At 40.0% G+C, this 21,269-nt stretch overlaps 4 protein-coding genes across 4 annotated transcripts; all 4 read left to right on the top strand.

Annotated features, from left to right (window-relative positions):
* Positions 1–228: 228 nt before the first annotated feature.
* Positions 229–2,959, top strand: LOC137295212 (uncharacterized). The gene is made up of 3 exons (XM_067826531.1): positions 229–475; positions 1,663–1,812; positions 2,649–2,959. Exons 1-3 carry the CDS (start codon positions 229–231, stop codon positions 2,957–2,959), a joined length of 708 nt encoding a protein of 235 aa, XP_067682632.1.
* A 5,598-nt stretch (positions 2,960–8,557) lies between these two features.
* Positions 8,558–12,290, top strand: LOC137294414 (uncharacterized). The gene is made up of 3 exons (XM_067825421.1): positions 8,558–8,851; positions 9,559–9,708; positions 10,666–12,290. The coding sequence occupies exons 1-3, from the start codon at positions 8,626–8,628 to the stop codon at positions 10,866–10,868; spliced, it is 579 nt and encodes a 192-aa protein (XP_067681522.1). The 5' UTR covers positions 8,558–8,625; the 3' UTR covers positions 10,869–12,290.
* A 2,964-nt stretch (positions 12,291–15,254) lies between these two features.
* On the top strand, positions 15,255–17,046 carry LOC137295211 (uncharacterized). Its single transcript, XM_067826530.1, has one exon. It carries the CDS (start codon positions 15,255–15,257, stop codon positions 16,671–16,673), a length of 1,419 nt encoding a protein of 472 aa, XP_067682631.1. The 3' UTR covers positions 16,674–17,046.
* Positions 16,841–19,745, top strand: LOC137295210 (uncharacterized). The gene is made up of 3 exons (XM_067826529.1): positions 16,841–16,845; positions 18,777–18,991; positions 19,537–19,745. Exons 1-3 carry the CDS (start codon positions 16,841–16,843, stop codon positions 19,743–19,745), a joined length of 429 nt encoding a protein of 142 aa, XP_067682630.1.
* Positions 19,746–21,269: the final 1,524 nt, after the last annotated feature.

Raw genomic sequence — 21,269 nt, 5'->3', positions numbered from 1 at the left:
TTTATGTTGTAGGTGTAAACTGTGACTATCGTGTTATGCTACCAATAGTGGCACAGGAGATTTGTATTGTCTGTCATTGTGATGGTCATTTGGCCATTCATCTAATCCTCAATGGAACTCAGACAACAGTAACTAATGTTCCGTTATTTTGGCAACGAACATGACGATAGTGTCAGTGTGGTACCGTTAGATTTCGGAGTTAATGTAACACAGCAGTCACCATCAGCCATGGCAGGTGTAGTGGAGAGTTTGAAGGCAGCTCCCCTTCTGAAACGAATCATTTTCATTCTGGTTTTAGTAACTCAGCTTTTTAACTGGGTTTCTTTCACAACCGCCGCCTGGGCCCGCCGCTTCACCACACTGCCCAGGAACGGCGACAACTACATCGGATATGGCTTATGGAGAGGTTGTTCAAATGTGGCAACGGCAGGCAGTCCCATCCCAACGTGTTTTTCATTAGATGGTGCAAATCTTGGTAAGTTATTTTAGAATGTAAACACGATTTTCAAAAGTTAGTTGAAAATATTAGCCGGTGCATTTAATTATTCATTAAGAACAATCATGTACCTGAACAGATCAATTAAGAATATTATGTCGTCAGCTCGAAAATGAGTGATGCCCAAATAACGTCCAATTCATAGAACAGTCGAATAAAGTTTTACAACCTAGTTTGGATAGCTGTAAGAGGGAGAGGGAGAGAAAGAGAGAGATTGATTCCGCACATTGCACGCTTGTTAGGAACCGAAAGCGCGTGACGAGCGAATTCGTTCCAACACAATATGTTTATTTTTATTCTACCATAGACGCGTTATTCAGATTTAAAACAAATACATACTGTGTATCAAACGAAATTTTAGTAGCTCTAAATTTGATTTAAACCGAACACTGTTTGTATACCTTGGAATCACAATCCATTTTTGACTGAAGTCACCTCGCGAGTTCTGGCTCATCCAGGCATGGCGACACATCATATGACTGACAACTGCTCTTTTGTCTTAATGAACAATTTACGGACATCTGATATGACAGAGTCTCGCAGAAATAAAACTTTTCCTAGAGAAATGTGCTACGGAACTCATCTCACTCTCTTACCTAGCGCTAATACTGATAAAGCATGATATCACAGGTATCACGATGTGATAACTCATGTTTATCGGTGACAGTTACAGGGAATATTATCCATGTACTCCAATATGTATATTTCAGCGAACAGACGTTCGCCACAATTGTCAAACATCAAGTCAAAGATGCATTATACAATCAAATACAGCCTGAATACACAGATGATGTTAACAGAATATCACGTTTAGACCATGGATTGTGAATGTATTGTGATAGTTTCAAGTTGATACAGTTGATCATAAGCAGACAGGATTTGTTTACATGTAACATTCAGGAATAGATGTATATTGTTTACGTAGATCTATGTAGCATGGGCAGAAAAACAAAAATTTAATTTCATTGTCAACAGATGCTTTGCAAAGAAAATAAATTATATTATATCTGTCCATGGACATAAGTCTTTTCTCATTAATCATTAAGTTTGATAGTGCCCTATCTAAATCGTATTAATGAATTTGTCAATATTTTGGATGTTCAATGTGATAAGTAGTTTTCGGGCTGGAGTAGGGTTGTATATGTATTCTAACATCTTTGTTTCAGCCCACTATGGCACCGTCCAGGCGTTTGCTTCAATCGGGTTCATGGGAGTCAACATCCTGTTCCTAGTTACTGTGCTGCAGATGTTTACGTCGTACTGTCGAAAGGTTACTGACATCAACGAAGTGAACGCCGTCCAAGCCATCGTCACAGGTGATTGTTAATTCTATTGCATATACAAAATACATTGTGTAAATCCGTTGTTGGTCTGCACTGGCTGAATATTTTTGGACAAATGAAGACTAAATTCTTTAAGTTTTAAAATATTGTTCTCGTATTACGCGTTGCTCCTTGATTCGATATCACACGATCACAGACATCCGTTATGCTTAACGAGTTTCTGTTCACATTTATTCATGTCCCATTAAAACATACTGTAGATCAATTTTGCAGTACAGTACTAACGTGTTTGTATTTTAAATTTGATAAGGAAACGCCCTGCTATAATTCACGAATGTTGAGTATTTTGTACTCCATACACGATCTTTTCCAACAATTCCTTGACATTGAGGCAATGTATTGGAATTATATATACCACTGCAGTTTCGTGTGGTTTAATATGAGCGATAATTGGTTATTTACAAACACAGAATACACTGCAAATCGGCAGTGTGTATTCACGGATAATAGAGGCAGGAACTGAAAAGCGAATTATTACCCATATGGTGAAACATAACCAGTGTCATCATATCATACCTGCACATGTGCACATATCACTTTTGCCAAGCAACCATTGTTTCTGTCTGTGGTCTGTGAAGTCATAAACAATGGAACGTGACCTCAATGTAGAGGGCCGTTGAACGTTCTGCACAAACACGTGAATACGAAAGTTCACAGTCATTTCTTATAAGTTGTATGAAACACTTGGTCTTGTAATGATATCTATGTACGGAAGATGGTGTTCACTGCCTGGACTTGCAGTGAACTACTTTCATTCTCTACTCTATCACTCTAGTCCAGTCTTACATATTTTTTTTATTTTGTTACAGGTATTATATACTTTATCGGTCTCGTCATCTATGGTGCTGTGTATGGCAATGGGGAGAGGCTGAAGTACACCGTAGGTAACGAGTCCAGGAACGGAGACCTCAGTTATTCCTATGTCTTTGCCTTTTTCACAATGATTCTGCAGATCGTGTTGGGAGTTTTGTTGCTCCTGACTGGAGGCAAATTGTGCAAAGTGCCAGCTCTGTTGATAAAAGAGCCAGAGAAAAAGAAAAAGAAATCAAAGAAGGCGAAAGGAAATAGTACATCTCCTGCATCAGCGGAGCAAACTCAGCCTGAAAGTTCACCTGTTTAATCTGAAATGGTTTCGCTTTGACACACATGACGTGACTCCAGCTGCTTGCAGGCAGGTGACTCTAACAATTTGATACTCGTGACTCCAACAACGTAGCCCTCGTGACTCTGACAACTTGATACTCCTGACTATCACCGCCTTGACTTTATGTGACTACATCCACCTTGACACTTGACACTTGACAGCTGTGTCTCCAAACGCCCTAACCCTCGTGGCTGAAACCATCTGACACCCAAAATCGAATCCATATAGCATACTCGTGATTCATACCTCTTCCGCAATGAATACTAAAGGTCTGCTGTACTCTAATTGATTCCGGAGACTCCAACCGCCTCTATACCAGTGACTATAACAGTTCACACAAAAGTGACGCCTGTCCTCAGGCATTCAACCCACCAGAACACAGAAAGATACAACCGCCACGGCTCCTTCTTCCTCCGCCTCTTCCTCCGCCTCTGACTCTGACTCTGACTCTGTCTCTGTCTCTGACTCTGACTCTAACTCTGACTCTGACTTCTGACTCTGTCTCTGTCTCTGTATCTGATTCTGACTCTGACTCTGACTCTGACTCTGTCTCTAACTCTGTCTCTGTCTCTGACCCTGACCCTGACTCTGACTTCTGACTTCTGACTTCTGACTCTGTCTCTCTCTCTGACTCTGTGTCTCTGCCTCCTCGCAATATTTACCAACCGCCTCGACGCTATTAACTTCAGGGGCGGTGGGGTAGCCTAGTGGTCGAAGCGTTCGCTCGTCACGCCGAAGACCCGGTTTCAATTCCCCACATGGATGTGTGAGGCCCATTTTCTGGTGTCCCCCGCTTTGATATCGCTGGAATATTGCTAAAAGCGACGTAAAACCAAACTCACTCACTATTAACCTCAGGATCAATAATACAGAAACAGCTTATCTTGACTGCAGATGCCGAGCAAGAACGAAGCTTGATGTCATGCAAGACTAGCAAGACACTTATTCACTCATTACTACTGTGTTGGGCCTACTGCTCTTCGTTATTACACGAAAGAGAAACACTTGTCCAATTGGCTAACGGGACGATGACAGGACCCATTACCCAAACACCTGTTATCAATGAGTTTTAGTGATCCATTCATGTAACTGCCGCTGAAGTTTTGTTCCATGTCTTGTAGGACGAATAACTGTAACTGGCGGCTTTCTTACGTGTACGTTGTGTGTCCGTATTACATATAATGAATATACTATAATGTATTATATAGCATGCATGTATATGTTCATTACCTCTAAGGCCCGTTAAACTATGCTATTATCCACGTTATATTTAGTAGCGTTTATCTAGTACACGAAAGCAATGACATGTATAAAACTGTCGAAAATCTTTATTGTTGTAGCCGACGTTTCAACATGATTCTATAAATGTTGAACTATCGCAACAGTGTTTCTGTAATTTCTGACAGTGACTCTGCAGCTTTACAGTCGCTATTCGACATTCAGAACTGGGCTGCTCATCCGTGAGGCAATTTGTTAATAGTGATTTTGTAATAAGATTTCGTCTGTCTCGAAGTACCTTTCAAATATGACCAATCTGCATTTTGGACTATGCAGTAAATCCTTGCACATCAGAGGAACACAACTGTGCAATTTATTTAACTTAAATAAATCTGCTATAATCCCGCGGAAGTGAGCAGACATTAACGTCAAAAGATCAAAATGGGCGCGTTTCCTTGTTGTTTCCTTGTTTTGTTTTGTTTTGTTTTTGTTTTTTGTTTGTTTTGTTTTTTGGGGTTTTTTATTTTGGGGTTTTTTGGGGTTTTTTACTGTTTTTTTTTTTTTTTTGTTTGTTTTTTTTGTTTGTTTGTTTGTTTGTTTGTTTGTTTGTTTTTTTGCGTCCTGCGAGCATTTAAATACCAGTCGTACATGTACACATACATTATGATACCAACAAGCCCGATTCCAGAATGAAGAAGTCCACAAGTCAGAATAAAGCTAAAGCATATGCGTAGTTTGCGTAGTCATTGTAGGTCAACAATTATGCATACTTCAAGCGCGTTTGATTTTAGGTGATTTCTCTATTATTTTAAGTGATCCATGTGATATGTGTGTATATATACTCTTCAAAAAAGGTAGGGGAACTGTACGATCGTCGAAATTGGGAGATATGTGGTATTGAATAAATGTTGATACAATAATAACGGATGCTTTGAGAATGCATCACCGCATGGATTGCATTCAAAGCAAAGCTGTTCGTTCAGTTATCCCCTTTGTTGGGTGACTGGAGTATGGCATGAAAATTTCAGGTTTACAATTTTCAGTCAGTAGTGTGTGATTTGACCCTGAAAACCATGACCATGCACAGATGCAAGAAAATTATCGGAAAAAAATGGTCTACAGTGATTTATCGACCTACTTGAAAAACGTCAAGATTTATAATGACAACCCATGCACGTGTAGGAGGGTCCCACGTTGTGCACGTGCTTCCCATACACAAGATGAATGTCATTGTAACCCTCAATGGGTTTTCTTTCTACCAGACTTCAAAGTTCAGGTTCCCCTACTTTTTTGAAGAGTATATGTCAGACTAATTCACCATGTAAATCTCACATACCATATGGATTTACAAAATGGAGAACATGGAAATAATAAACCATTGAAGGTAAAAGATGAGGAAGAGAAATTAAGGGAAAATGTCAGGAAAAATGCTCGCAAAATGGGATATCCCCTACTTTTTTAAGATATGACATTTCATGGTGTAGAAGTGTGTGAATAGTTGTATTTTTATACTTTAGCTTGACTTTTCTGAATAAAAGCCTAGAGGAACATTATGATTACCTATATCATACATCTACACTGCAGAGCAATGAGAGTATAAACTTGATAATTGGAATTTGACCAAAAAAATTTCAAACGCTCTAAAAACGTACAAAGACTCAAAACAATCGCCGAAAGTCATAAAACGTAAGGTCCAGTGATCAACTATATCGTCATTATTCATAATCAACCGTCAAACCGTTTCCTTTTTGTTTCAATCTTTGTCACGGGTAACAACATTTTCTGTCCAGTAGTTATTGAGGAACGTCACTGAAAACCAAATGGTGCATATCTTGTTTTATTACCTTAGGAATGTAAATAGCCCTGGTTAGTATAAAAGGTCAAAGAAGAAAAGATTTAATTCTAGCCCATACCGATTTGATAATAGCCTATACTGAAAAAGGATTTAGATAATGTACTTATGGAAACAAATCAGGGAACACATGAAAGTACAAATGTTCCTGTATTCTTTTCTAGGTTTCTTCACAAGGTATTTGCACTGTGGGTGAAATTCTGGAAATAAAGAAAGGAACACTTGTTCCCTTATTAATGTCCATGATTGCATTTCGGTTATGTTACGTCATCAAGCAGTCATTTCGAAGACGTCTTTCTCATCTGATGAACTCTGAAGTAAAGATGAAGTATATGTTACCGCCCAGGTCCTAATTCCGCACAGCGAGTATAGCGCTAAGACGATCGTGACTCCCTTACTTACGACATTCGTAGTGCAACGATGATTGTAACTCCCATACTTCAACATAGACTTACGACATTCGTAATTCAACGATGATTGTAACTCCCATACTTCAACATAGACTTACGACATTCGTAGTGCAACGATGATTGTAACTCCCATACTTCAACATAGACTTACGACATTCGTAGTGCAACGATGATTGTAACTCCCATACTTCAACATAGACTTACGACATTCGTAGTGCAACGATGATTGTAACTCCCATACTTCAACATAGACTTACGACATTCGTAGTGCTACGATTGCTTCATGAAACCCTTCCTCCTTTGTTTAGAATTTAGAAAATTGATGGGGGATACGTTCCAGTCGGACACACAAATGCGACAATCCCAGGCTTGTGTTCCTTAGTATCAACAGATTCACGATTATGGCAGAGTCGTTGGCTTCACGTTTGATCTCCACTTAAGACTTTCCTCTGATGTCAAGTTGACACGCGCTAACATTAGCTGAGATATCGATACAACTACGGCTGCAACGATCCACCCGCACTTCTATTCGATTCAATTTTCGATACTGGACCCTCGATTCGATCATTTTCGATTCGATTCTTCATCCAAATAATAACATCAGATTTCATTTAACTTTCGGTGATATTAAACAAAATCAGGAATGTAAATGATGTAACCGTTTTCTCATGAATAAAATATCAAACTCTCAAATATCGAAACGAAATAGATATAATGGTTTTCGAAACTCGAAACGAAGGTGTCAGAATAGAAGCGAATCATTGCAGCCGCGTCAAAAAAATCCCCAGTAGCTCATACTGCGGTTCATCATCATCATCATCATCATCATCATCATCATCATCATCACCATCATCAAAACATATATATAGCGCCAGCTACGGTTCAAAAGTACTGCTCATTAGCGCTCTCCGAACAACCGAAGAACGAAAAGTATGTTTTCTTAGAAAGGCATGTCTTCAGTTTAAATTTGAACATGTCCAGTGGAAGTCGATTCAAGAAGTCGGGTTCTGCTATCTGAGGTGATCGATCCGAAACCTGGTACTGGACATCAAGTGTGGGACAAGAAGAAGACCAACATTTTCAGATGGGAGACATCACCTGGGCAAATATCTGGTGATCAGGTCAAACAGATACTATGGACCTAGGTTGTTGAGGCACTTGAAAACCAAAAGGCTGAGTTTGTATTGGTTCTGTCTGATATGGGAAGTCCGTGTAATCTCTGCATGCCTTATGTGAGAGTATTTCTGTGATCTAGAGATAGTTGACAGTAGAGTGAGTGCATCTGGATTTGGTTTGACGCGACTTTCACAGTATTCCAGATATTTGACGAGGAAAAAAACGATGTAATGCAGGAAGTGGGTATGGTGTTAATACAACAAGAAACACGATCAGGACGATGTAAATCATAAACCTCTGGAGTGAGACGCAACTGTGAGCAGCAATATTTCGGCGCCTTAGCCGACGGTCCGATAACTGCCGCCTTCACGCTGCCAAGGGCTGTAGAGAAGCCTTCTGGTTAAAGCCTTTGCACGTCACGAGTGAGTGAGTGAGTTTAATTTTACGCCGCACTGAGCAATATTACAGCTATATGGCGGCGGTCTGTAAATGCTCAAGTCTAGACCAGACAGTCCAGTGATCAACATCATGAGCAGCAATCTGCGTGATTGAGAACCGATGACATGTGTCAGCGAGGCTGACCACCCGATCCCGTTAGTCGCCTCATAAGACAAGTATGGGTTACTGAAGATATATTCTAACCCGGACTTCCACGAAGATACGGGTTTGATTCCTCCCATGGCTACAGGGTGTGACGCCCATTTCTGCTGTCCCCTGCTATGATGCTGCTAAAAGCTGCATGAAGCTATACTCACTAGCTCAAGCATATAAGTTAAATACGTATCATCAAAGAACCTGACACGATATTCTCGCTGACACCGTATGCAGTCCCACTCATAACGCCCATGATTTACAACTAGTGTTTGATCAACGGTGGGTTATACACTCTCGAAGCAGCCATAAAACAATAAACCATAGCAGCCGGTTGTTGCAGCAACGCCTACAAACATTCGCCCACTGACCGTCGTTACAGATCAGTCTGTTCGAGAAGGTGCAGAGGGAACGGCGTTATCTCAAGTTGCTGAGGATAGCTAATTGCTGTCACCATGGGAATAAAGGATAGCTTCATGGGAGCATCCGTGTTGATGAAGGTGTGCTTTCTGCTGCTGCTGGTGGCACAGGTGTGCAACTACATCGCCTTTACCATCCCGCAGTGGGGGAAGAGGTATACGGCCCCAATTGGAGACTTCTTCGATGGATATGGGCTGTGGAGGGTGTGTAGCAACGCTCAAGTCCCCCAGCCATGCGGTCAGTTGGATGGAACCAGGCTAGGTAGGTCACTAAGAATGGTGATAAAGGATTTTTAACGTACTAAAGATATGGTAACGTTTTAAACAAATATGATTTAAGCTCTGTGACTAGCCTGATAGTGCTGCCTCTAGATGTTAGAAAATCGCTAGTGATGAAGCAGAGTTCCATCGCCCACTCCTATACATCCCAATACTTCCTGGTCCACTGGAACACGACCATCATATACAAATACAAATAAATGTCAAATAAATGTAAATATTCTCGGCCACCACTTGTAGTTTGCGAGTCACGCAGAGTGAGTACTTCATTTCCAATCTTCAGAACTACAGCGAAGTGACCAGTAGCAACGAGCAGTCACGCCAATGTGTTATCCAAAACCGTTATCATTATCATGACGTCTCACTTTGCTCATGTCACAGAAGGGGTAATAATACTTTAATGTGATAAGAGCGTTTACACTTTTTTTCTCAGAAAGTATGGGCATTGCATAAATGATATAATATTACCCGAAATGTGAAGCCTGTATGTCGAGACATTCTAGGAAGTGAAAAATTACAAGGCTGTGTTGGATCATATTCCTAGTCCTCTGGTCCCTGTAGCCTGGTTTCTCGTTGAATTCGGAGAATCCAAAATTGTATATTTTCAAATGTAAATTAAACACCTAGATTTCCTCATTTGTTCGACAGATTAGCCCTAAACGTTACACTGCTTACGCATCTGTATTTCAGACTGGTACGCCGCTGTGCAGGCTATGTCAGTGTTCGGCTTTGTCGGTATCAACGTGGCGTTCCTTGTGGTGACTCTGCAGATATTTTCTTCCGTGTGCAAAGGAGTCAGTGACCTCGGCTTCTGGAACGCCCTCTGCTGCTTCGTAACTGGTAAATACGCCTACAGTGATTGTTTGTTGTTTTACGCAGCACTCAGCAATATTCCCGTTATAATATTCCCGGTCTGTAAATAAACGAGCCTGGACCAGACAATCCGACGATTTACAACAAGAGCATCTATCTACGCAATGATGATGCGATGACATGTATCAGCTAAGCGACCCTGATCATCATATCCCAGTAGCTGTCTCTTACGACATGCATGGGCTGCTGATGACCAATTCTAAGCTGGACCATCACGACAGCGTCTAAATTGAAACTGTTGACTTTAACAGTGTTATCATAAGATGTACCGTGTACAATTCCCTTTACTGTAAGATGTATGAGAGGATCAGTGGTTACATGTACAGGACACCCTTTGTCCATATCTTTTGCAAGGATCCCCGACTACCTTACATATTCCTACTTGGTTTTATCCTTGGTCTATCAACCTCATTTCTTAATTCTTTCAGAGCTTTCACTGGAAACTTCATTCGCTGACATACTTTTCTCAGCAAAAAATCCTCCACAAACACTTTCATACCAAGACGCCATACAGGGTACATTTTTGTACAGGGTTTATAGATTACAATCAAGAAAGGGTGGTACAACTTCTGAATAGGCAGGACATACACTTCAGGTGATGCATGAACTCACACACATCTTGTTATGACCCATGCCATAATGATTTAAACATTCATATCACTCGATTCCCCCTGTATTTCAAGCTAAGATTGTTGAAGTTAATGTTACACGCTCGTTAAATAAAAAACTTAATTGTGAAAATGTTTAGATGGTATAATTTGTGTTTAGAAATTTAAACTGAACAGCGTTATACATACGCAGACAACGTAGACATAACTTTTTAAACAGTTTCACCTTCAGGGCCCCTAGTAGATTTCAAATGTATCACTCATGAAGCAAAACAACCTTTTATAATCGATGACTGTATTCTGCTTCATCCAACAGGTGCGTGTTACCTGGTGGCTGTGATTATCTTCGGGACGAACTTTGACGACGGCTTCTTCAACTACGTTAGCGGGGTGATCTTCCGGGAGGGAGAGTTGGGCTTCAGTTTCGGATTCGCTATTGTCGCTCTGGTCCTGGAGATTGTGGCGGGAGTTCTTATCTTGCTGGACGGAAAGGGAGTCACAGTGACGTCACCGTCTTAAACATGGAACACCCATGCCATTGCTCCTACATAGACGCTAGTGTGTATATATTCGAACTCCAATATCTCGAACTCGGATGAGACGAATTCTCGGTTGTGTCCAACTCATTTCCCGTTCTTCAGAAAAAAACGATGTTGTAAGTACTTTGGCCGTGTTTGTACTTGGCCTTTATCACAACTGACCGGCAAAACCAAATATTCCAAAAGGTACCATTTCTCAGATTTGAAAAATTTTTTTGTAGGTAAATTACACATAGAAACATGTCGCCCCAATGTAGCAATTTGATTCCTGTAGTAAAATCCAAGGGCACGTTGTGAATAGAACGTCGAAGTGTATATACCCGGCATGATTTTGGGCCTCTCCCAGAGTTTCACATGCACAAAGGGTATAACGTCGGTGTGTGGACAGGCACATGCAGTTTGAAAAAAGATCAGCACAGATATGCCACGACTATCATCCGTTAAACGTGAGTGAGCCATCCTGGTGTGTTCCAGACGGGGTCGACACACACCAACGTTGCAAGAACCCTCGACTGCAGCCGTGTAGCCGTCTCTAGACTGCTGCAACTTTATAGGCAGGCAGGGCAGACACAGGACAGACCAATAAGTGGGAGATCGCGAGTAACAATACCAGCTGAAGACCGGCATTTGAGGACGTTACACATAAGGAACCGTTCCCTGACTGTAACGTCCATTGATCACCATATCAGTCGATTCACGGTGGCTAGACGCCTTCGGGTAGCAGGTATCAGAGCCTACAGACACTTCAAAGGACAGGTGAACACAGACGCCACAGATTGCGTTGGGTCCGAGTTGTTCGTCTTTGGCCAGTGTCCAGCACGTTCTCCAGACATGTCCCCAGTTGAGCACATGTGGGATGCACTACAAAACGAGTGCGGAAACGCCCAAAACCACTACAGAGGGCACAAACCCTCCAGTACGAATGGCGTCACATACCACGTGACCTTGTCCGACGCCCGACGTCTTCGGCTGGAAGGAGGCAGCGTGCCTGTATTGATGCAAGGGGACATACAGGATGCTGAAGTGATGGTCGTGAACATTTATGTGTGTAACTTAGTACTTGCTTATCCCCTGTGAGATTGAAAACTTCTTTTTTTTCTCACGCCACGTGTTTCTGTAGTCTGCGTGTGTTTTTTGCCCACGGTTGAGTAAAGATGTTGTTAACATTACATTTGCATAATGACAGATTGAAAACATTGTATACTTTCTTTTGCCGGTCAGTTTATGATGGCGGATGTGTCGAACATTTGGATAAGTAGCACTTTCTCTTGGTACTGACACAACGGGGTTTGACTGCACATCTTTTTCACCTCTGTATAGTATGGGTTTCTTAAACGCTGTGCCAGTATATATATCTGAAAGGATTGTGTTTTATATCTGTCTATAAATCTATTTTTGTAGTTGTTGTGGTGTTGTATAATAATTTTATGCACATAATATAGCATCCTATGGGATTGGGTTTGCTCCAGTCGAGGTCCAGATGTTCCACTGTCGACTGACATTAAAATAATGTCTGTCATGACAACAATTACACCTGTTGTATGGACATGGGGTACCTTCTCAATAGGGCGAGGTCTGTATTTTGAAAACAACTGTTGGTGTCTGGTGTGGTCGGTGACAGGGTCTATCTAGAATGTAGAGTGAATTCGCGCGTACGGATTGCATCAGGTACTGGGGCTAATGTATCCTCAAGCCAAGAAACATACAAAGATATTTCTGTCATTATAAGTAAACGGGATTGTACTGAGAGCAGTACATAGTGCCATCCCCGTTAACTTTATCACCCGACATAGTGGAAACAATGACTTGTTCAACCTGTTTAAGACCCTAAAAATATTTCTTTTTCTACTGCCTACAACTATCTTTTTCCCTTCAGTAAATAGTTTTAATGTGCCATGAGCATGCGTCAGTTGGTGTACACTGGCGCTTTACAAATATCCAATGGTATCACTTGTGACCTCAAGACCTGTACACAGAGTGAGTTGTGTCCCTTTTGTGCGCCAGAATGCGATAACGAAGGGTTTGAATCAAGGATTCACCTTCATAAACATGATCACTGTTTGTCACTTCTGCCGTGGTTGTAAGTCTCAATGATAGAAGTCTTAGATCTGTGCCAGATCCTTACTCCTACAATAAGCTAATACGTAATTAAATATGTACATCCTCACGAATACCCATTTTACAGATGGGTGAACTCAGGAATGTGGATATAAGTATGTTGTTCAAGGATACTACGCATATGTGCTCGCCTCGGTACCCTAACCTAGGTGCCTCTAGCAGGTATCGAAGCTAGCCCTACAGCGGGATAGACAGGCGCCTTACCACTGCACCTTAAGAAATCCCAATGCACTGTTGCGGCGTTTGGTCGCGGCATTTTTGAACTTCGAATAATATGACACGATACTGGCCTTCATAGTCATTGTCATTGTAGAAGACATGATGCATTCTTGCTTAAAATTCACTTTCCATAATATATTACAATGAGTGAGTGGGCTGGGGTTTACACCGCTTTCAGCAATATTCCAGCAATATCAAGACGGGGACAGCAGAAATGGCCTTCACATAATGTGCCCATATGGGGATCTAATCCGAGTGTCCATGTGAACTCCCATCCCGCTGGGCTACCCTGCCTACCCGCTACCTTTTAGAAAGTTTGCTATACACATCTAGAAAAGCTTAAAACGGTTGCGTTTGTGAATTACACCAGCGACCACGAAATACAATAACGTGTCATGAATAAACCAGCCACCAACCATGAATAACCAACAGTTTTGTACTGAACAGCAAAAGAAACGCAATTCTGTTGGGTTTTGGGGTTTTTTTGTTTTTGTTTTTTTGTTGTACATGTCGTTGTTGTTATTTTGGGGTTGTGGTTTCTTTCTGTTTTTCCGACACTTTTTTAAATAAACGACATGAACACATACTATTATGAAATTTGATTTTTAGAAACTCCCATTTCTTTTCTGTTCAGTATATAACCTCGCATAACGTAACATATTTACTTGTATAAAGTGAGATTGTACACTATCGGCCTATGTGACATACGCGTAAAAGGTATATTATCATATCGCGTTAGTTTTTTTAAGCATATAATCTTGAAATAAACATGAAGGTCCAAATGCTCATCCGAACACAGTAAAGGTGAAGAAAACGGTTTCAAGGAAAATACTGCAAGGAAACCCAACACGTGCTGAAGTTGCAAAGCATGGCCATTCACGACAACTACATACTTTGTAATACTGATAGATTTGTTTGGGATCATAACAAGCTTGACTCCTTCAGAGAGAACATTCTCTCGGACCCTGTGCAAGATATTTTAGATAAATCTGTGGACAGTGCATTCACATGTATAGACACTAGCGTTAATCTTATAGTAGATGCCCTTTGCCTGGCAGCGTCAGATATGAAAAGAAAGTGTAGAAGTACGAGAAATGATCTGAACGAATGGTATGACGATGAATGCAGAAAACTCAAAGCTGAACGCTGTAAATCTTTGAATAGGTTCAGGAAAGATAAAGATAAATGCTCATTGATACAGTATAACCTGTTAAGAAATAAATATAATGCCCTCTGCAAATATAAACGTACTTCATTTTATAACAATAAGCAAAAAATAATAGAAGAAAATATAAATGACTCAAAACGATTTTGGCAGGAACTTAAATCCCTAAATAAGAAAAAGGATTCTTATAATGATATCCAAACCCAGGAATGGTTCCACCACTTTAGAGACCTATTTGCATGTCAAAATACGGGTAGCGAGGAAGACACAAAAAGTAATGAAGGTGGGCCAGAAGACTCTAACCCAACCAGTGACGTTTCAAAAGATATACTTGACTCTCCTATATCGAGACAAGAGATTCTAGAAAGTATCAATAACCTTAAAGTTAACAAATCCCCGGGAATAGATGATGTAATTCCAGAATTCTTTAAACACTCTGCTGATCTTCTTCTACCGTATTTAGAATTGATTTTTAATCTGATATTAGAAAAAGGGACCTTTCCTACAGCCTGGTCGGTTGGGATAATAGTGCCTATACATAAGCAAGGAAATTTAAATAAAGTAGATAACTACAGAGGAATCACATTGCTGAGCATACTCAGTAAAGTGTTCACATCGATTGTTAACCAAAGACTAATTTTTTGGGGTGAATCAATGGACAAAATAAATGAAGCCCAGGCAGGATTTAGAAAGGGTTACACAACAACCGATAACATGTTTATACTACAGAGTGTGATCCAGAGATATTTGAATACACAGAGTGGTAAGCTATATGCAATGTTTGTTGATTTTTCTAAGGCATTTGATTCTGTCCAAAGACATAAACTTTGGTCATTATTTAACATGAATGGACTTAGCCCCAAAATGAGTAAGTTATTAAGTGATATATATCAAAATGTGAAAGCCTGTGTTAGAAACAACACCGAGGTGTCTGCAACATTCGATGTAAACATTGGAGTTAGGCAAGGCTGCGTACTCAGCCCGTTCCTGTTCTCTTTTTTCATAAACGAGCTAGCGGTACAGATTGAGCGAAATTGCTCACATGGTATCCAGTTGCATCCCGATATGTTCTATCTTTTCCTCTTATTATTTGCAGATGACATTGTTCTCATTTCTAGCACTATAAACGGCCTACAGAAGCAGATAAACGAATTAGAAACCTATTGCCAAAATTATTGTCTAAGTGTAAACATGAATAAAACAAAAATAATTGCATTCAAGAAAGGAGGTAAACTATCGAAAAAGGAAATATGGTATTATAAGGGTAATGTCGTAGAAAGAACTACATCATACAAATACCTTGGAGTATATTTTACAAACATTCTGTCATGGTCGACACACACAAAATACGCATCTGTGCAAGCACGTAAGGCTCTAATCGGTATATTAAGAAACCTGAGAGTATTAGGAGATATAAATCTAGCATCCTTTTTTAGAATATTTGACACCAAAATCAGTCCGATTTTACTTTATGGTGCCGAAATTTGGGGCTTGAAATACTTTGATTGTATAGAAAAAGTTCACCTATTTGCTTGTAAAACATTTCTCGGAGTAAAGATGAGCACACCAGACGTTATGGTATATGGAGAATGTGGCAGGTTTCCCCTCCACATATTCCAGCAAACTAGAGTGATCAAATATTGGATAAAGTTATTAAACATGTCATCACACCGTTTACCCAAAAAATGTTATGAAATGATGTTATTGTTGCATGAAAACGGTAAGCAGAACTGGGTATCAGAAGTAAAAAACCTACTCTTCTCAACTGGATTCCATAACCTATGGTATGATCAAAAAGTGTTCGCCCCATCACTGTTTTTAAACACATTCACACAAAGATTAAAAGACATATATCAACAAAAGTGGTTGGGAATTGTTTCATTATCAACAAAGTGTAAGTATTACTCAACACTAAAAACCCACATTTATACTGAAGGTTATCTATCATGTGTAAATGTTAAGAAATTCAGAACAGCATTATCACGTTTTCGTTGCTCATCCCATGATTTATTGATTGAAAAGGGGAGATTTATGAATATAAAAAGAGAAGATAGACTATGTAAATGTTGCACTAACAATGCAATAGAAGACGAATATCATTTCCTTCTTGTCTGTCCAGCATTTGATACACTACGTAGAAAATATATGAAAGAATACTATTTTGTACATCCATCGATTGCCAAATTCTCTTCACTGTTGACGTGTTCAAATGAAAAGGTAATCCAAAATATTGCAATTTTTATTCACAAAGCTATGCTATCCAGACAATTCTTCTATAAATGATATGTATATGGAGTGCGCCCTACAAATGATATAAAGATATGTGTGATATCGAGAAGTGAGTGATTTAGCATGATACTATATTACATTTGCTAAAATGTCATGTATATGATTTGATATGCCATTATATATGATGTACAAGCTGATCTTTGACATATGATATATAGGATATGACGTGAGACGATGATATGATGTATTATGATATGGTATGATACTATTTCCGATGTGAGAACATATATGATACGACATGACATGACATGGTACCATCTGATATCATATGATCTAATATGACGTGATACAGCATTATATGGTATGATATGACTCCATGATATTATACTACTTTATATCATGAGTAGTATGATGTGTGTTTTATACTATAGGCCTGAGGCCTTTCAGTATTGAAATAAATAAATAAAATACTGACCGGATTGTCGGGAATACACTTTATAAACTTTACCCTAGTAGAAGTCTCTCTGCCGTATGAAGCGATCAGATAACGGGTACGGTAGGTCATAATGCACATTATTTTATGTAAGACTTTCGACTTCATCATTGTCTATCATGAACCTTCACTATTCATTTGGTGCTTTTTCTGCCACAGTCACCTAAATAGTACACGTGTTCCTGCGTGTTTGGTAAACAGATTGCAGTAAACATCGTAACCCTAGACAACAGACTGAATGTTACCGACTCTCTGTATGATCAACAGAAACTTGTGTCAGATAAGACTTAAAATCTGTGACTAAGGTTACCTTAGTGACTTACGATCACCTAATTGCTTTGTGAAAGGAGACCGAGGGCGTTTCAAGAGACTTCTACCAGGGTTATTGTTGGAGGATATGATGCGGGCCTCATCTGCTGAAACCAAATGATTCTAGCAAACTGGGTTCGAGGCGTACAAACTTCGCAACATACCCTGGACGAACTGGGATGAGTCACATTCACGACTTGGTTTTCTGCTGTTTTCATTGTGACAGACTAGCAGGAGTCATAACAATTTAGAATACAGCTTATGCTGGAGATAATGAGTCATTCTGGCACACGTTCTTTACGAGTCATGTTCCTTTGGGGGATAGACGTACGGGAAAAGTATTGAAATGTTTGATAGAGAACAATGATGCTGCATTTGATAAGTGTAACCGTTGTAACTGTGGTTAATTAACAAAAGAAATGTTTTTAAGTAATATATGTTTTCTAACATATTAGGCGACATAAAAATATTAAATGTTTCTCGGGTACATTTTTATCAAAAGTGCAAAAGTGACGAGGGCGGTAGGACTTTGTTTTTATTTTTTTATAGAAACAAATGACGAGGGAGGAACACATTTTTTTCTCTCAGAAATACAGCTTTGGAAGTTTAGGATGTATTAATGATTTCCAGATTCAGTCACACTCGTTCTTACAGACACTCATTCTTATAGATAGATCTTACAAATAGATGATCAGGACGCGGTCAAGTCAAAACTTTTTTTCAAAATGGCAAGAAAACATTGTTACACGCACAAATAAAAGTGACGTGAGAAACATTTCACTTTTTATTTAGCCTTATTAAGAATGTATTACATATCATGTATTACATTTATTTATTGCACGAATAGATATCTTATGTTATTTGACGGGGGGCTGTAAATAATCTGGAGTCTACAATTCAATGACTGATAAATAATGTCATTTAGAAAGATGTCCAACGTAGCACGTTATACTTAGGAAGCATGGAAGAAACAGTGGCTAAACAGTGGCTGACTTGTGCTGGCGATTAAGTGCCTGACTCTGAGGGTGTTTGTTCGAATCCCGGACCGGACGCAACCCCGCAAAGAGTACTAAAATCTGTACTTTTCTGAGACAATGTAATCCAGTCCCAAATATTACATATGTTAAATCCAATGATAGTCGCCATGTGCATGCACCTACACAGCAGGGATGCCAGGGCATTCATCGACCTTGACCACCGAATCCCATATTTGTCTCTTCCGACAAACAGTAAACTCTTCACGGGTTGAGAGTACAAAGGTGATACCATAAGAACTAGCATGGGTTTACTCAGTGTTCACTGGATGAGAGACACAAGAAATAACCATGCTACGTCGTTAGCTGAACCCATTAAAGCTTTCTGGGGTGTACGTATCTGCTTTGCCTTCACTGGTGTTTCACTATTGTCTCCTCTCTTGTAGATTGGTACACAGCTGTTCAGGCTTTCTCCATTCTGGGCTTCGTCGGCATCAACATCGTCTTCATCATCGTCGTGCTGCAGGTTTTCACGTCCAAGTGTGAAGGCGTTACCGACATCGGGTTCTGGAACGCTATACAGAGTATTGTCTCAGGTACCGTAAATGATTCCCTGTGCAAATTGTAATAACTGCACTGATTCCATATTAGCGTACAAGATGGTCGTTGTTGCCTATTCACCCATTTTCTGGTGTCCCCCGCAGTGATATCGCTGGAATATTGCTAAAAGCGGCGTAAAACTAAACTCACTCACTGACATTTAATGCCTTTTCACCGTATCAGTATGAACATTCTGTTGAAATGTATATTGGCTATATATGTCACTTTGCTGCCAGTGATTGCAGGTATTTAACTATTTTTAAGAACTCATATTCTCTTGTCTATTTGGTGTTTATTGCAACATTATCGACGATAATCTGAGTTAATGGTTGTCTCTTACGGAAAACATGGACTGCGAAAGATCGATTCTAAGTCTAGTGTGCAAATGTAGTATCGTGCTTTATGTATTTTTCCTGTGTCGAAAATCACGTAAAGTCACCATAACAGATCTCCACAAACAGGTATTGATTATGCAGGATAAAATATTCACACTGACAACGCGTTCTCACTTACTTTTAATTTTTTTCATTACATTTTACAGCTGTATGTTACCTTCTAGCGGTGATCGTGTTTGGAGCTGAGTTTGACAGCGGTAGATACCGTTCCCCGATACCAAGTAACTACAAGCACGGGGAGCTCGGGTACAGCTTCGGCCTGGCCATCATGGCTCTGTTACTGGACGGCGTGGCCGGGGTGCTGATGCTGGTGGAGAGCAAGAAGGGCAAGGGAACATCGCCGGTGCAGAGCTGAAGTCGTAGATGTTGTATTTATTTTGCAGATGATGCTACCTATGTTCTTGAGGTTACAAAGGGGTGTTCAGGTGACATACCCTGCATATATCGAAGGGTCTGTCTCATTCAAGCTAAGGCAAAGATATTTCTGTTCAACCATGCTCAATAACATAGATATATTAGAATTACGCTTCTAAAATGGTCTTGGTGAATTTGTTACAGGGATTCTCTGTAGTCATGTACAATTGGTCATTCATGTACGTGGAAACAGACAAGTTTTAAACAGGATCCAACATCATGTACCACGTTACGGTTGGATATCATCAGGATATAAAAATGAGACCATTAAGCACTAATAACTTAATTCCTATGCGTCGATTTAATGTTTACTTATTACTGATAACTAATCAACTATCCAGAGTTCGCAAATATATTAAAACAGGGATTTCAGATATGGCTAGTATCATTCTGTCGACAAACGTGTTGTGTCTAGTGAACAAGGAAACATATTGCACATGACTACTACTACTACTGCTGCTGCTGCTGCTGCTGCTGCTGCTGCTACGGCTACTGCTGCTGCTACTACCATGCTACTACGGCTACTGTTTCTACTACTACTGATGATGATGCTACTATTACCACTGAAACTACAACTGCTGCCTATTTTACTTCTACTACTGCTCCTGCTACTGCCACAACTACTACTACTGCTGCTACTACTTCTACCGCTACTACTATGCTACTACCTCTACTACGACTACGACAATGACGAAAACACTCGATGTCCACTTACAAGTATTTAAGTCGTTCTGAAGAGAAACAAATGTCGCGTACATCTAAGGCGGGGATATCACATTTAGTATTGATCAGTGTAAAAACTCATGCAGACCTCATATAAACATATAGTTTACTTGTCACAATTACATTACAACCCATGGCAATCTAAATACACATGTGCACGCACACAGAATATTTATGTGCGTGTTAATGAAATAACGTTTGGAACCACGAATGATTCGAGTGTTCCCGTGAATCTGTCATGTACATAACATTATGTCAAATGATTCGCAGCGATCAACAAGAACATGTTTTGTTGTTGGCTTATTGACTTGTTGTTGGCTTGGTTAAAGCGTTCGCTCGTCACGCCGATGATCCGGGTTCGATTCCCCACATGGGTACAATATGTGAAGCCCACTTCAGTGATGTTGTTGGAATATTAAATACCGCCGTTAAAAGCGGGGGTACATTAACTAACTTATACTTTAACTCCACTGATAACTATATGATAATGAAAGCACAAGTAGCATACAAGTAGCTGCCCTCGTCGCCATATCTTACCACACGACCTTGTTCCTGTCACTTTGCACGTTTACGCCAGGCGAGTTCAGCCCTACAGATAAGCACATTAATATGATTATCGACTTTGTTACAAGAAAGACAAGACGCCGCCAATACAACTTACAAAAAACTGCGATGAATCATGCAATATAACGCTCTCTTCTTTCTCGCCGTAGGTATTTAGCCAGAAGCGACTAGACCGTGT

This window comes from Haliotis asinina, chromosome 8, assembly GCF_037392515.1.
Source record: "Haliotis asinina isolate JCU_RB_2024 chromosome 8, JCU_Hal_asi_v2, whole genome shotgun sequence".
In the NCBI taxonomy this organism is placed as follows: Eukaryota; Metazoa; Mollusca; class Gastropoda; order Lepetellida; family Haliotidae; genus Haliotis; species Haliotis asinina.
This window is presented reverse-complemented; position numbering and strand designations above follow the sequence as displayed.